Source organism: Narcine bancroftii, chromosome 2 (assembly GCF_036971445.1).
Source record: "Narcine bancroftii isolate sNarBan1 chromosome 2, sNarBan1.hap1, whole genome shotgun sequence".
Taxonomy (NCBI): Eukaryota; Metazoa; Chordata; class Chondrichthyes; order Torpediniformes; family Narcinidae; genus Narcine; species Narcine bancroftii.
In genome coordinates this window covers 146,208,604-146,226,181 of record NC_091470.1, presented here as the reverse complement: position 1 = coordinate 146,226,181, position 17,578 = coordinate 146,208,604, and the positions used below count along the sequence as shown (strand labels likewise).

The window sequence follows — 17,578 nt, the reverse complement described above, 5'->3', positions numbered from 1 at the left end:
GCTTTTGAATCTGCTTCCACCAAGTTTTACTAAGAGTCATGACTCACTGCACAATAAAAGAATATTCTCTTCATCAGCATTGACTTTAAATTGGTGTCAAAAGCAATCTGTCAGAGGAATTAAGGGTGACACACGGAAATCTGCAAGTCGCTGTGATTGTAATAAAAACACAGATGTACTGGAGGAACTCAGGCAGTCACAGTGTCCATAGGAGGTAAAAATATATAACCAATTATTCTGTCCTGAACCCTTCTTCAAGGTCTGAGCACTTTTGCTCTGACCTCTGCAATAGCAAGGATCTCGCAGTGGGCACCCGTTTCAATTCGCCACTCCATTCCCTTGCTGACATGTCTGTCCATCGTCTCATGTCCTGCCAGACGGAGACTACGTGCATATTGGAGGAAAAACAATGAATATTCTGTCTGGGCCCCCTCCAACCAGATGACATTGACCAGTGTTCTTTAGCTCCCCCCCCTTCCCCTATCCCTATTTCTCCTTTCCTCTTGCTCTGTCTTTCTCTGTCTCCTTTCTTCCATCTCTGCATTCACAGTCACCCTAATCAATCAATTCTTACCTTTCCTCCTGTCCATGTCCAGTTATGGTTTGTTGCTTCTCCCCTGCTCTTTCTTCCCTCCTCCTCTCGCCTTTTCACTCAGGATCCTGCCTGCTTTGTACTTACACTTTGAGAAAGGACTCAGGCCCAAAACATTGGTTATATATATTTACCTCAATGGACGCTGCACGGCTTGCTGAGTTCCTCTGGCATTTTTGTGTTTTTATTGCTGGAGGAACTCAGCTGGTGGAGAAGCATCCGTGAAGGGGATGCTGTAAATTGGTGTTCTCTGGCTACCAACCCTCTTGCCTTCTACCCTAACTGAACCCAAAATGATTTTGCCTCCAATACATCTCTCCTTAACCACCAGAGATGAGGGGGTTAGCCTCTGCGGAAAGATGGAGTCGTTTGGGACTGTACTCGCCGGAATTTAGAAGAACGAGAGAGGATCTTATAGAAATGTAAAATTATAAAAGGCAGAGATAAGATAGAAAGTAAAAAGCTGGAGAAACTCAGCAGGTCAAACACTGTACTTTATAGAGCAAAGTTCATCAAGGAAGGGCTCAAGTCCGAAATGTTGATTATGTACCTTGATCTTTGCGACATAAAGGACACTGTTTGACCAGCTGAGTTTCTCCAGCATGGTGTTTTTACATCAACCACAGTATCTGCAGACTTTTGTGCTTTACTCTCATAGATAAGACAGAGGTAGGCAAGTTATCCCCACTGGCAGGGAGATCAGAATAAGGGGACATAGCCTCAGATTTCTGGGAATATGATTTAGGGTGAAGATAAGGAGGAACTGCTTTTCCAAGAGGGTGGTGAATCTGTCCATTGAAGCACCAGTGAGGCTACCTCAGTAAATATATTTAAGACAAGGTAGGAGAGATTTTTACATCATAAGGGAATTAAGAGATCTGGGGAAAAAGGCAGGTGGGTGGAGTCTAAGACCAGATCAGCCATGATAACATTGAATGGCGGAACAGGATCAACGAACCGGATTTCCGCCTCCTGTTTCTATTTCTGTTTTAAGTAGAATAACCCCCCCCCCCCCCACTTTGTTTCTCTGTGTAAGAGAAGTCCCTAGACCCTGGATACATTTGAAGAAATCATTTCTGGTAGGAAACAATGAATTGTCACACCACACAGCAAATTAGGGTGACTACTGAAGTAGTGTACCATACAATTCCCAGCGTTCTGATTCAAGTACCAACTGCCTTGTGGTTCTGGATGAGGAGCAGAAAAAATAAGCCAGGTTCCTTCTATTGAACTCTTCCAGTTATCCCATCTGGATATCAGGCGAGTTGAACTTTCACTCTCACAGCCCACTTCATTATGCTTTATAACGATTCAATTCACATTCAGTCTGGGCTCATTATGCGTTGTTGATAAGAGGCGCAATTGCAGGCTGTGTTTGATCCATCTGGATTCATCGGTAAGGAGGGAAGATCTTTTACAAAGAGATACAACCCATGAAGTTCCGCATTGACCATCAAGTTTAAGTTTGTTATGTGTACCAAGATACTGTGAGAAAGTTCATTTTCAACTCATACACAGTATTGCAAAAAATCCTGCAGAGAGAGTGCGGTTGAAATAGAGCACAGATAATATTATTTTACGAGTGAGGTTCGTTTTAATCTATTAACACGAAAGGCCAACATGGCCTGTTTCCGCTCCGTAAATGGTTATATGGTTAACAGCAAGGATAGTAATTGTTCTTGAATCTGGTACCAGTCCTAGAATCAAAGACCCATCGACACTAATTCCACTCTTGTTCATTTTATTCTCCCATAATTTTATCAACTCCCCCCCCCACCCCCCAGATTACAGCACTTACTCACACATTCAAGTAAATTTACAGCCACCATATAACTTTGGGATGTGGGAGGAAGCAGGAGTGTCCGGAGGAAACACGCATGGATATTGAATGCACTTGCAAACTTAGCACTGGAGCTCAGGATTGAACATGGAGATGTGAGACAACAGCATTACTTTTAAAAAAAACCTGAATTATATTACTAATACAGGTTTTATCGAAAAGACAAATCCTAAGGAAAAAAATTGTCCAAACATTAACCAGCATTAATAGTCCAAAAGGGTGATCTGTAAATTCTACTTGGTGTGGTTAGTGGTTACTATGTAGATGTTAAACCATGCAATAATGAAACTAAGTCCTTTTAGTCCCAAATGAAAATGAATAATTAAAGAGGTTTAACTGAATTATCCTCAGGCGAGGGAAGAGAACATTGAACAAAATAGATGCAGGAGTTAACCATTCAACTATAACCATATATTCAGCCTGAAGAAAACTGAGGTCCTCCATCAGCCAGCTCCCCACCATGACTACCAGCCCCCCCACATCTCCATCGGGCACACAAAACTCAAAACGGTCAACCAGTTTACCTATCTCGGCTGCACCATTTCATCAGATGCAAGGATCGACAACGAGATAGACAACAGACTCGCCAAGGCAAATAGCGCCTTTGGAAGACTACACAAAAGAGTCTGGAAAAACAACCAACTGAAAAACCTCACAAAGATAAGCGTATACAGAGCCGTTGTCATACCCACACTCCTATTCGGCTCCGAATCATGAGTCCTCTACCGGCATCACCTACGGCTCCTAGAACGCTTCCACCAGCGTTGTCTCCGCTCCATCCTCAACATTCATTGGAGCGCTTTCATCCCTAACGTCGAAGTACTCGAGATGGCAGAGGTCGACAGCATCGAGTCCACGCTGCTGAAGATCCAGCTGTGCTGGGTGAGTCACGTCTCCAGAATGGAGGACCATCGCCTTCCCAAGATCGTGTTATATGGCGAGCTCTCCACTGGCCACCGTGATAGAGGTGCACCAAAGAAAAGGTACAAGGACTGCCTAAAGAAATCTCTTGGTGCCTGCCACATTGACCACCGCCAGTGGGCTGATATCGCCTCAAACCATGCATCTTGGCGCCTCACAGTTCGGCGGGCAGCAACCTCCTTTGAAGAAGACCGCAGAGCCCACCTCACTGACAAAAGGCAAAGGAGGAAAAACCCAACACCCAACCCCAACCAACCAATTTTCCCCTGCAACCGTGTCTGCCTGTCCCACATCAGACTTGTCAGCCACAAACGAGCCTGCAGCTGACGTGGACATTTACCCCCTCCATAAATCTTCGTCCGCGAAGCCAAGCCAAAGAAGATAACCATATATAACCACTTACAGCATAGAACAGGCCAGTTTGGCCCTACTAGTCCATGCCGTAGCAAATCCCCACCCTCCTAGACCCACTGACCAGCACCCGGTCCATACCCCTCTAGTCCCCTCCTATCCATGTAACGATCCAGTCTTTCCTTAAATGTAACCAATGATCCCGCCTCGACCACGTCTGCCGGAAGCTCATTCCACATCCCCACCACCCTCTGCATGAAGAAATTTCCCCTCATGTTCCCCTTATAATTTTCCCCCTTCAATCTTAAACCATGTCCTCTAGTTTGAATCTCCCCCTTTCTTAAATGAAAAAGCCTATCCACATTTACTCTGTCTGTCCCTTTTAAAATCTTAAACACCTCTATCAAGTCCCCTCTTAATCTTCTAAGCCCCAGTCTGCACAACCTTTCCCTGTAACTCAGACCCTGAAATCCTGTCAACATTCTCGTGAACCTTCTCTGCACTCTCTCTATTTTGTTTATATCTTTCCTATAATTTGGTGACCAAAACTGTACACAGTACTCCAAATTTGGCCTCACCAGTGCCTTGTACAATTTCATCATAACCTCCCTACTCTTGAATTCAATACTCCGATTTATGAAGGCCAACATTCCAAATGCCTTCTTCACCACACCATCTACCTGAGTATCAGCCTTGAGGGTACTATTTACCATAACTCCTAAATCCCTTTGTTGCTCTGCACTCCTCAATTGTCTACCATTCAATGTATATGACCTATTTAAATTTACCTTTCCAAAATGCAGCACCTCACATTTATCTGTATTAAATTCCATCAGCCATTTCTCAGCCCACACCTCCAGCCTTCCTAAATCACCTTTTAATCTACGGTAATCTACCTCACTGTCCACAACACCACCAATCTTTGTGTCATCCGCAAACTTGCTTATCCAATTCTCTACCCCTACATCCAGATCGTTAATATATATAACAAATAATAGTGGACCCAGGACCGAACCCTGAGGAACTCCACTAGTCACCGGCCTCCAATTGGACAAACAATTGTCTACCACTACTCTCTGACACCTTCCATCCAACCACTGCTGAATCCATTTCACTACCTCCTTATTTATACCTAATGCCTCCACCTTTTTTCCTAACCTCCTGTGGGGAACTTTGTCAAAAGCTTTACTAAAGTCCAAATAGACAACATCCACAGCTTTCCCTTCATCAACCTTTTTTGCAACCCCCTCGAAGAACTCAATCAGGTTTGTCAAGCATGATCTACCCCTGACAAAACCATGCTGATTACTCCCTATCAATCCTTGTACGTCCAAAAATTTGTAAATAGCATCCCTCAGAACACTTTCCATCAACTTGCCCACCACAGACGTCAGACTTACAGGCTTATAATTCCCAGGTTTGCATTTGGACCCTTTCTTAAATAGAGGAACCACATGCGCCACCCTCCAATCCTTTGGTACCACCTCCGTGGCCAGTGACATCCTAAATATCTCTGTTAATGGCCCCACTAACTGTCCACTAGCCCCCCTGAGTGTCCTAGGGAATATTTTGTCCGGTCCGGGAGATTTATCCACCTTTATCCTTTTTAACACAGCCATCACTACCTCCTCGGTTATCCTTATATGCTTCATGACCTCCCCACTATTTTTCTTTACTTCAATTGGTTCAACATTTTTTTCCCTAGTGAATACCGAGGCAAAGAAATCATTCAAAATTTCCCCCATTTCCTCAGACTTCTCACTCAGCCTACCCTCGCTATCTACAAGGGGTCCAATTTTATCTCTCACTAATCTTTTACTTTTAATGTACTTATAGAATCCCTTTGGATTTATTTCTACTCTGTCAGCCAAAGCCTCTTCATGCCTTTTTTTGGCCTTTCTAATTTCTTTCTTAAGATTCCTTCTACACTCCTTGTAGTCCTCCTTCAACTTCTCAGCTCCCTGCTCTTTATACCTCTTGTACACCTCCCTTTTTCTCCTAACCAAATTTCCAATATTCCTCGAAAACCAAGCCTCCCTATGACTTCCAGCCTTTCCTTTGATCCAGACTGGGACATAACTACTCTGTACCCTCAAAATTTCTTTTTTGAATATCCTCCATTTTTCATTAACATCCTTACCTGAAAATATCCTGTCCCACTCAATACTCCCCAAATCCCTTCTTATTCCTACGAAATTTGCTCTTTTCCAATCCAGAACCTCAACTTTAGGCCTCTCCTTGCTCTTCCTTAAAACTACCCTAAAACTAACAGAATTATGGTCTCTACAAACATTTTTCACCATAGAAAAAGCACATCAACGACAAGGAAAATTATCCTGTGAACATCTACTTATAATTCCTCCAAATAGCAGATTGGCATTGGGGAACTTTCAATGTTCATAACATAGCATTTGAATCTCTAAAATGTATCTGCAATTACTGTCAACCTCTGGTGCAATGTAAACTCGTGCATTGACCATACTTTTCATTTCTATTGTCGGTGTGCGTATTTAAGAAATACTGTACATTAACCTTTGGTAGATTTTCAGAATGAAAACCTCTCATGAACCAGTTTATGTTGCACGAGAGTTAAGAACAATGATCTTCATTGGTTGAAGGATAATTAGACTTTTTGCAGTCCCCATTTCAAAAGCTTAGAATATCTTTATTCAAAATTCCCATGTATATAATTATGATTAAAATAGTTCATTTTAAACATCACATTGTAATTAAACCCTTCCTCCTGCAGTTGCACTGCATCTCCTCCCATTTTCAGCTCGGAAGGCTGAAAGAACTTTACATAATCTGTCTGTATTCCTGATATAAATCTGGAAGATGCTGACAGGAATCTGGATGGGTTTGAGATATTAAATATATTAAGTAGATTGTCTGGAGCTCCAGCTATCAGTGGGGTCACTGGGAGGGGACGTTTAAATTTCTTTCTTGAATTACAGTTGTTCTTTGAGAGCTCATCAGAAAAATAAACACCTTCAACAAAGAAAAAAACCTTTCATTTTCCTTTTAGTGAGGTTAAAATAGTATTAGTACTCATCAACTCTCTCAGACAACCAAACAGTTGTACATGAAGTTAAAGTTGCTCAAATGGAAATCAAACAACAAGATTTGGACAATATATTTTTGACCAATCTTTATTCTGTATTATAACAGGATAACAGCAATATTAATTCACCCTTTGCTCTCTTTTCATTGATATGCTATATTGCTATAACAACCTTAAAAAAAATTTCAAGTTTTATTTGGAATTAGTTGAAGGTGAGATGCAGCAATCAAACAGAAACAGGTTAGAAGTGGGACAAATCCCAGCAAGTCAGAGATCTGGAGTACATCACTTGAATTTCCAAACAATATCCCTAAGGGGCTAAATAATTCTGGAACCCAGCCATTAGAGTGGAGGTGCCCAAAGGATTGAATGGCTGTGGGCTTTTGCATTGACTGGAAAGGTTTTCTGAAGGGCATGGTTTGTAGGCATTCACCTCCAACGATTTGCAATGTCACATTTACAGGGTTCTTTGATTTGAAAACTGTGAGAGAGGAGTCAGAGAATCTGCAAGGACAATAATTCATTCATTGGCTTCATTCCAACCAAACAGCAAGAACAGACTAAGGCAGTATAATTTTGTGTAAGGAAATGCAAGTGAAAATTAATGAGGAAAGACGAGTGGCTCACAAGGTCTTTTCTCTCTTGATGAAACAGTTAATTTCAATGTTCAAAGGTGAGAGCCTGAGATGTGTTTTTCAATCTCAATTTTCACATCTTGCTTCAAACAGGTGCATTTGAAAAAAAAATTGCTGCTGCACTTATTTTTTTTTAGAAAAATTAGCCAATCAGCACAAATGTCTACTCTCACCATTTCTTTTGGGAGGACACTTCAACGTCAACAACCAAAGATACATCTTGTTTCACGTGCTCCAGTTATGAATACCTCATTTGCAATTCTACTGCAAACAACCTACATTTACAATGAGTCACAATGGCTTGGATCTTGTTTATAGTTGGAATTCCTTGGGGGAAATTACTTGTATTGTCTAGCTCAGTGGTTCCCAACCTTTTTCTTTCCACTCATATCCCACTTTAAGTCATCCCTTTTCCATTGGTACTCTGTGATTAGTAAGGGATTGCTTAAGGTGGTATGTAATTGTTACTGAAATATTTTGTTCAAGACAAATTGTCATTGGCCCACTTCCTTTGGAGTTGTGAAACTGTGCACATAGCAAGTCAATTAGGTACCATTAAAACAGTGGTTTTCAACCTTTTTCTTTCCACCCACATACCACCTGAAGCAATCTCTTACTAATCACAGAGCACCTATGGCAATGGGGAATACTTAAAGTGGTATGTAAGTGGAAAGAAAAAGATTGGGAACCACTGGTCTAGCTCAAATGAAGTGCTCCCGCTGTATCTCAGTAATTTATGAACCTGGATAAATTTGTTCTCAGTGTAAATTTAAAATACCGTGGTTTGCTGGAAATCCTGAAACCCTGGAATTGCTCAGCTAGTCAAGTGCCATACGTGGAGAGAGAAACATTTCAGGTCAATAACACTGGACCGCAATTTGTTTTTTCAAAATGTCAGTTTCCTGAAAAAAAATGAGGATTAAGCTGAACACAAAGATAACCAGATTTGCTGTATCATGTAGGAGGTTGGAGAAACATAAACTTTTATTGAATTTAGAAAGTTTAATCACATAATGATGCTGACACATTGCGTTAATTCAACTGACCTAAAAAATATTTTGCCGCTGATTTTTGTTTGTACTCAGCATCTGATGCCTCTCGTGTCAGTGTCCAGTATTAGTCAGCCAGCAATGTTGTCCTGATACTGCTTTTCCACAATTGCAATGTCCTGGTGAAACCTTTCACCATGTTCGTCATTGACTGCAGAAGTTCGAATGCAGAAAATGAATTTTCAATGACGTTAAAAAATGACAGAAAATCACAAAAAATTGGTTATATCTAAAAAAAAGGTATGTGGTAGGAAAATTTTCAGGTGTTTTTCATAATCACCAGCCCAAAATCCATAAAATACACCCAAAGGTGCTGAGGAAGCAAAATCTTTGTTGTCCAGTATAATCTTTCATTAGGAGGGGACATGGAGCAGGAAGAATGGAACTTTTATGGAAGGGTGAAAGACAGAATAATTGACACAAGGAATGAATGTGAAGATAAAAGACAATGTCACTGTAGTCACTGCTGTCTAAGCAAATGCCTTCCACAGGGGAATAACAAATGTAGATTGGATGATTGCTTTTCAGAATATATCTCTTCAGTTTGCAGGTGTGATCCCAGAGTTCCAGTCCTCTGCCATGTTAATCTTCACCACCACTCCCACTTGTCTTTGCCTTTCATATGAAGCTCAACATTAGCCCGAGGAATCACACCTCATCTTCTATTCACATGCTGCTGAGCATTGTGGCGCCATCTCTTTTACCTTTTCATTCGCACATTTCACAGACTCAGGTTTTTCCACTTATTTCAATGCAGTATTGAGGGCGTGTTGCACTGCCGGAGGTGTTTTCAGTCATTAGTTAAAGTGGAGTTCCAAAGATTTATCCATCAATCAACATTACAGATTGGTATCACATTTGCTGTTTATTGCAAGCAAATTATTGTTTCCTCTATATTGCAATACCATTGACAATTCAGTGATTCCCCCACTGCATGTTAATACTTATTTTTAAAATAGAAAGGAGTATGAAAATGTAAATCTACTGATGTACAAAGTGTTAACTGAATTGAACTCTTTTATTTCTTTCCATGTGCGTTTCTTATAGCAAGTCAAGCAATCTTCTAGATCTCACTGTGTTTGTACGCGAACCAATGTGCAGACAAGTGCTGGAAAAATTTGTACATAACCAAATAAAAGCCCCAATGGGTGTGGATGGCAGAGAATGATGGGCCAAACTGAATTGACTCAGCAGAGCAAAACTTCATGAAGCCAGGATCTCAAACTGCCCCAAGAGGATGGTATCCACCATACAGAGCACCATTCATCCTGTCTTTAAACATGCCCATATTGGGAAGGTGGAGAGCACACATCTAGTAAACACAGTGCTGCAATTCACTGATCTGGAAGTTGACATGGACTGCCCACTAAAGGTGGGGGGGGGGGTGGGGGGGCGGAATCACTGACATAAACCAAGAAATGCAGAAGTTAACTTATTTACCACAAGCACACAAAAACAGCAATGTTCAGATTAGCTTATTTGAAGGTTGAACCAATCACTTTTTGAGTGTAGAAATGTTCTAATCTGTTTTACTGTAAGGCGATTACTGGCCAGAGCACAAAAAATAAGTACTTTTAAGTACCCTGTACTACCAGCCACGTGACCCCAACTCCTGGAGGTCAATAAATGAGGGCTATTAATAAGACTGAGACTACAGTGGAGTGCCTAATTTGAAGTATTTTTGGCTGCCTAGTTTTACAGTAAAATGATAACATGACATGGGCTTGAGACAGTGGATGGAAAAGGAATCCAGGGATGTGTCTCCATCACTGAAAACCACATAAAGGTGTTTCGTCATCACACTGAACTGACATCAAGACACATTTGTAAAAATAAGTCATCTATTCTTCACAAATTGAACAAATTATGGCCAGTGGTTTGACCACAGTGACATTTCTTTGTCTCAAACCAATCCTGAAGAAAGGTTCAGACCTGAAATGTCAACTGCCTTTTGTTTTCTTTGGATGTTCCATAGGGAGGAAAACTGAGTGACACATGGTTATGATGTGGAATATGGATGCAGATAAAATTGTGGCTTTAAATTGGATAAACATTTGAAGGCAAGAAATTAGCAGGGGTTTGGGGGAAGAGCAGAGGAAGTGACTGACTCAGTTGATCAACAAAAAGGAAACAGAGACTCAATCTGCCTCTTCCATGCGGATATAATTTTAAAATCAAAAGTATGATCAATGAGGTAGGAATCAAGCAGTATGTTAAAGAAGAAAAGAGAGAAAAGACAGAGAAGCTTGGTGAAGGATATTCTGAATCAAGAATCTTGGCAGCTGAAAGTGTACCCTCATGAGGCAGAAACTAAATTTGGGGAGGATGAACTGAACAGAATTATATTATCTTATAGAATTGGAAACAATTACAGATATAGAGAGGGAATTAAAAAATGTTAAAGTCAAGTGATAGTTCAACTCTGCGCAACTCAGGATGAGTGTGTGCATTCCTCTGAAACATGAAGAATACAAAAGTCATCAGAAGCTAAGGGACATCTAATTATCAATCCATAGCATTACATGATGACATAGAAGCCTTTTATTCCAATTTCTCTTCCATAATAGTGGTGATTTTCAGATTTCTGAGAAGCCTGATTGATAAATCGACCTCTATTATGAAAAAGTAGGGAGCTATTGCAAAAGTTTAAAGACTTTCTGGACAGAGTGGGCATCAAGCCTTGCGGCACCAGTCATGTAAAGAGCAGAGTATTACGCAACTATCCTTCATTTCACACACTGCTGGAGAAAACATCTTACTCGGGTTGGTGGAAATCACTGGAAAGTTTGCCATAGAAACAGTCTCCAAAGACCACGTTCTGAGTAAATTGGCAAGGTTAGCTGTACAGTTGCTTGTTGACTGTGAGATATTCCATTCTGCATCTAATTTATTGGTTGATGTTGTATTGCCAGTGGAGATTCTGAGGCCAAAAGGAACAGTCCATTCATGTGAAAAAAGACAACATAACTAATCAAGGTTAACATGACAGTTCTCAATGTATTTTCCATTTTTTTTAACCAGTAAGTTCAACAATCATAGAATTCTCACAACACTCAACCGCACCAAAGTTTGAAAACTGCATTTCTATAACCTGACAGAGATGGAAGGATGTCAACTAAACAACAGTAATTGTCAAGCAGTACAAAATTATCTTGTGTACCAAATTATTTCGGCAGGAGGATGAGATGAGATGTGGGAGTGGAGAGAGGAGAAGTGTATAGGGGGCGGTGGGGGGGGAGACAGGTTAGACACTGTGTTGATGAACAGATGCACAATACAAAGTCAAGAGTGTTTCATCAAGAAGGCATTGTGATACAGCCAAATTTCCAGCAAGGCAGATCTTTATTCAATCCCATTAATCTCACTGCCTCAGATGTCAACTTGCTCACATTTCTCTGCATACTGCGAAATTGGAGACATCCCTTTGCTTAAATAGTCAGGAATTTGCCATTGGTTTCTATTGAATCCTAAAACAAACAGGCTTGGTTTAGTGAAGAACAAAATTTACATTTTTAGTGGTGATGGAGGAGATTAGTGGAACGAGTTTGGGGAGACTTATAGCAGAGAACCCTGTCTCCAGAATCAGACAGGCCCTTGTTTCTTTATTTTTGACTTTGAGATAGTGTTAAGGCGGGAAAGAAATAATCAAAAGATTTCCTTCACCAGGATTCAAATCTTGGTGTGACCAATTTAGAAATACCTGTAGTAACAGCGTAGATATTTACAATATCTGGCACCCAACATCCAAGCAAGCTTTGAAAACAAAAAACACACATACACATGCACCATTTGCTTCACTCGACAAGAGTCGAGCCCCAGAGGTTCAAAAAACAGGTCACAAGTCTAAACTTGTTCTTTTACAAGATGGATTTTTTTTCCATGCATCCAAAAAGTAAAATATGATAATAGAAACAAAGTAGATTTCCACTTTGTTAATATCAAGAACTTGGATGTGGAGGTATCAATTAAACGGATGCCCTTAGGCTTTGAAGACCAACGACAAGGCATTGGGGATGGTTACCTCAGTAACGACATCCTTAGAAATCAGTAACCAGCTACCTGGATCATTTAAACCAGATTTCTCCCTGACGATTTGCTGCTTTGCTACTTAAATCGGTTTGTCAAATACGTTGCTCAGGCTCATGTCCCCAGAGTGTTTCCTTCAAGTAAACTGTTATTCAGTGTCAGCCATTCTCCCTAAAAAAAGTAAAAGAGGGGAGGGCATGTATCGGACATAATAACCCAAGCATTTTTAACACATTTTTGGCATTGAACACTCATAAATTGTCCAGAATTTTAAGTAGCTCTAGAGTTGATGCAAAAAGAATAAATAACCATGTTACTTTTAAAGGACTTAAATAGAAAACTTAAATGAACACTTGTTGCACATGGTGCTGTTTCCAGGGAGGTATTCTTTCTGCTTGATGTGTTTGTCAGATGCAGTAAAAGGACATGTGATGTCAGTCAATCCTCCACAGAGTCCACCAGCGCAATCTGGAAAACACTGCATTTCCATTGACGGTGGGAGTGCACAAGTGAAGCTTCAACACAGAGCATCAGGGGCAGAGGGCCAGCTTGCGTCACCCAACTTTCAAACATTAAAGATAATGCACACAAATTAAGAGAAAATACAGGAGGACAGTGAATCCCTTTGACCAACCATAAGGAAAACTGGTCTTTTTGCCCCTGCTCGTTAGAAGCAGTCCAGGTGAACAACACTGGCAATCACAGACATTGCTGTGATGCTAAAGTACTTTAGAAGACAAGCAACTTGTGAGCACTCTGGAATCTGCAATAAGAATCGTCCGTAATCTCGCTGCCTGCCACCCCAGTCCCTTCATTGCCGCCGGTCCTCTGTTTCTTGTCTGGAGAAAGCCATCACAACATCCTCTGCACCTGCAACATTTAAAAGAATATTAGCAGACATTCAAGTGATAAAAGGATATAGTGGTTAAAATTTACTGTCAAAGCCAGCTCAGGGTCCTGCAAATGAGCAAGTAGATATAGAAAGGACTCAGTTTACATTGTTGACACTGGGATCTGCCAGTCATTACAGAATGGGATGTGCTAAAAGAAGAAAAAATGCTCAGGTCAAAAATGCAAAAGAAGGTAGCCTAAAGTTATTATGATTGTATTAAGCCACGGATGATCGTTCAGCATTTCATAACATCCTGTGAAATAACATTTGAAAAAGATCAAGCTCCACAGTCCCATTAAATAGGAAGAAACACACAGAAATGCTGGAGGAACTCAGCTGGTCTCGCAGTGTCCATAAGAAGTAGAGATATATTACTGACGTTTCAGGCCTGAGCCCCTCTTCAAGGTATAAGCAAAAAGCAGGCAGGTGTCCAAATAAAGACGGAGAGAAAAGGGGAGGAATGGGAGGAGTCCAAAGCAACAGACAATATGTTTCCGGTAAAACATCCATCATCATCTCTCCCTGTCTCCTTCCCTCTAGTTCTGTCTCTCTCTTCCCTTTTCCCTCTGTCTCCTTTCACAGAGACAAAATCAATTCTCCTCTTTCCTCTTATCATATACAATTAACATATTTTATCTATTGGTCTGGACCAGTAGTTCCCAAACCTATTAGGTCTGCTGCCCCCCCCCCCCATACAACGGCATTGGTGGGGGTGGGGTAATGGTGGCGCCGAGCTGGGCTGGGGGCGAGGTTAGTGGATGTGCTGAGTGGGATGGTGGGGGGGGGGGGGGAGGTTAGTGTCAGCACTGAGCAGGATGAGAGGATAGTGGTGGTGCTGAACAGGGTAAAGGGGGGTCAATAACGGCGCTGAGCGTGGTGGATGAGTTAGTGGTAGTTCTGAGTGGGGTGGGGGTTAGTGACAGTGCTGAGTGGGGTGGGGGTTAGTAGAGGTGCTGAGTGGAGTGGGGGGGTTAGAGGTGGTGCTGAGAGGGGAGGTTAGTGGACGAACAGAGGGGGTGTTTGTGAAGGCACTGAGATGGGGGCTAGTGGCGGCACTGAGAGAGGGGGGTTGGTGGCGGCACTGAGAGAGGGGGGTTGGTTGCGGCACTGAGAGGGGGGTTGGTGGCGGCACTGAGAGAGGGGGGTTGGTGGCAGCGCTAGGGGGGTTAGTAGAGGCACTGAGAGGGGGATAGTGGTGGCACTGAGAGGGGGTGGTGATGGCACTGAGGGGGTTATCGGCAGTGCTGAGACAGGGGTTCGTGGCAGCACTGAGGGGGTTTAGTGGCAACGCTGATAAGGTGTAGTGGTGGTGCTGGGAGGGAGGTTGGTAGTGCTGAGACAGGGGTTTAGTGGCGGCGCTGAGGGGGGAGTTGGTGGTGGCTCTAAGGGGGATTTTGGTGGCAGCACTAATTGGCAGTCACCAAGATCAGCTCTCACGAGTACGTTATTTTGCTCACTACTGCCACCCCGAGTCTGGCCAGAAAATTACTGCATTGACTTCTTCATTAAACTTTGCATCAAACTGAATAATAAAAAGATGGAAGGTTTGAACCTCCCCCTTTTTCCTCACCGCCCCCTTGGACTTTCCACCACCCATGGGGGGTGGTGGCGGCAGCACCTATTTTGGGAATCATTAGTCCTCCCATTCTTCCCCCTTTCTCTCCCAATTCTTTATTCAGACACGTGCCTGCTTTTTGCTTATTCCTTGAAGAGGAATCAGGCCAGAAATGTCAATAATAAAGGCATACCTCGACTTATGCCCCATCGAGTAATGTCCGATCACAGATACGTCCAAGGTCACAATAAAGGCTTAATAAAAATTAACGCCAGGGTCGAAGCTGGTATTTTATGTTGTACACTATATTTCACCTGTAATGATCAACTTATGCCCAAATCGATTTGCGTCCCCACTTCCAGAACATAACCCGGATGCAAGTTGATGCGTGGGCTGTATATCTTTACCTCCTATAGACTTTGCATGACCAGCTGAGCTCCTCCAGCACCTTTGTGTATTTTTACTAGAAATACAGCATCTGCAGACTTCTGTGTTTCACTCCATTAAATAGGAATCTCTGTTGAATACATTTTTCCTTCAAATATATGTCTGCATTTAAAATGTGGATGAAATATCCCAAGATTTATATAAATGAAGCGAGCTGATTGCCAAGGTCCTCGGGCAAAACTGACAAAATTAGGTTTTATTTTATCTGGACCTGGCCTCTGTGGGGAAAATGTCTGAGACAGCTGCACTTGAAAATTCCTGGTTTCTGTCCTTCGAAGAGAGTTTAAAAGAGATAATCACTGATTTCTTCTTGAAATAATAATAGCTTGATACTTTGAAATGTAATCTAGAGGTATAGAGAAAGGCAGAAAAATGATGAAAGCAAGTTTTTAACTTTTTAATTTGATGAGTAATTTTCTTAATGAGGAAATAATCAGAATTTTCAGCCATTTCAGAGAACTTTCATGTCAATTTTATACACAATGAACTATTTTTGAAGTGAAATAATTGCTGTTATATAGGAAATACAGCAACAAGATGCGGCAGGGTCCCTTCTGTCATTTAAGAAAAGGTTGGATATGTACATGGAGGTGAGGGGGTTGGAGGGTTATTGACGGAGAGCGGGAGGTTTGAGCTAGTGGAGTTGTTCTAGTGAACCGGTGAGGACTCGAAAGGCCGACATGGCCTGTTTCCACTCCATAAATGGTTATATGGTTATTAGTCTCAGTGATGCTGAATAAGAGATAAATATTTGTCAGCATCCATGAGTTGTCTTGATGCTCCTCCCCGAAGAGTGCTATCAGATTTTTTTGGAAGCACCTCAGATGAAACCTTGGTTTTGTAGCGGCAGCTACACTGCTACTGAAAGAACATGCAACTGGACGGGTTGAGCTCAGTGAGCAGAACTGATTTATTGCAGGCTGCTGGGCTGGACTTCTACTCCCAGCCCGGACCTGGCTGAGAACCGCGCTGGGGAAGGGGGGGGGGGGGCGCGCTGACGTCACCCGAGCGTCATGTGGTCCCCCAGCGCGGGCTTCTGAGCCCTGTGCTGAGAAGAAGGGGAAACCCCCAACGGCGTTATTTTGGCCGGCTGCCCCGCCACGTTCACCTGCCTAGTGGTGTGCCGCCACAGTTTATCATCTTATCATTTCCAACAATGGAAAAGGACCCTGGAGTGGAACTCAAATCCACAATCTTCTGACCCAGAAGATGTACCTCTCAGTGGACCTCTCGATAATAGCCATCACTGAAAATTCATAATTTGGACCATCTTTTTCATAATGAATCAACCTATGTACTCAATTAATGTCCAAATCTTGACCATCTGTCTTTGACACATGCTGCAGTTGGATTCAGAGATACACAGAGTAATTTGGGTTTTATTAATACTTTTCACTCTCTGGGCATGTAATGTAGTAGCTGATGCAAGGTTCTGAAGCAGTGTGTGTAATTTTGTATGTGAATGTTTTGGCACTGCCATCTATTCAGAAGACAGCATACTTCATTATTTAAGTGCGATCAACAGTTTACAATGTTCAGTTAAAAAGAAGGCACCCAGAGCAGGGTATTTACATGATAAACAATGAATTGCCCTGCATTTAGTAGGAGATAAGCACCTATTAAAGATCACTATGGAAGACGGTGAAATCCAATTAGCCCAGTGGTTTCCATTCTCTGCCGAAATGTGCAAATATATAATTACTTTTAATTATTCTGATGCCCTGCAGCAGAAGTGAATCAAACAAGTTCCTAAAATGAGATATTTCAATACAAATAGTAAAGATGCAAATCTGCGAATTATATCCTACAAGAGGTACACAGAAATTAACTAGTTTTGAAACTAGACTAAAAAGTGAAATTACAAGGAGAGGTTTCAATCAGATAGACTATATGAAAGAGTGCATATCTAACCTCATAACTCTCCGTAATCTTGAAGTCATCTAAAATTCTGTGTTTTAATCTAGTTACACACATCATTCCAGATTAAGAGAAACCACAAAATTAAACTTTTCATCCTTGGTTTTAGAGATCTGTGTGGCCTCATCCCCTTCTATCACTCCAGTCTTCTCTGGGTCTATACACCAAGATTGTCACAGGATCTTTCTATCAAAGCCCCTTTCAAAATCGTGTTCATTTTAATCAGGTCATCACTATTCAAATTCCACAGTACATTCCATATAATCTTTCCAATCTCCCTAATCACCAGATT

The 17,578-nt window shown here is 41.8% G+C and overlaps 1 protein-coding gene across 3 annotated transcripts in view; it reads right to left on the bottom strand.

Annotated features, from left to right (window-relative positions):
• Positions 1-11,426: 11,426 nt before the first annotated feature.
• ctnnbip1 (catenin, beta interacting protein 1) overlaps positions 11,427-17,578 on the bottom strand; it is a 63,361-nt gene continuing 57,209 nt past the window's right edge. For all 3 annotated transcript variants that reach the window (XM_069918455.1, XM_069918454.1, XM_069918453.1), the window contains exon 4: positions 11,427-13,345. In XM_069918455.1, the coding sequence (XP_069774556.1) occupies positions 13,287-13,345 (59 nt within the window). In that variant the 3' untranslated portion in view covers positions 11,427-13,286. The remainder of the gene's footprint in view (positions 13,346-17,578) is intronic.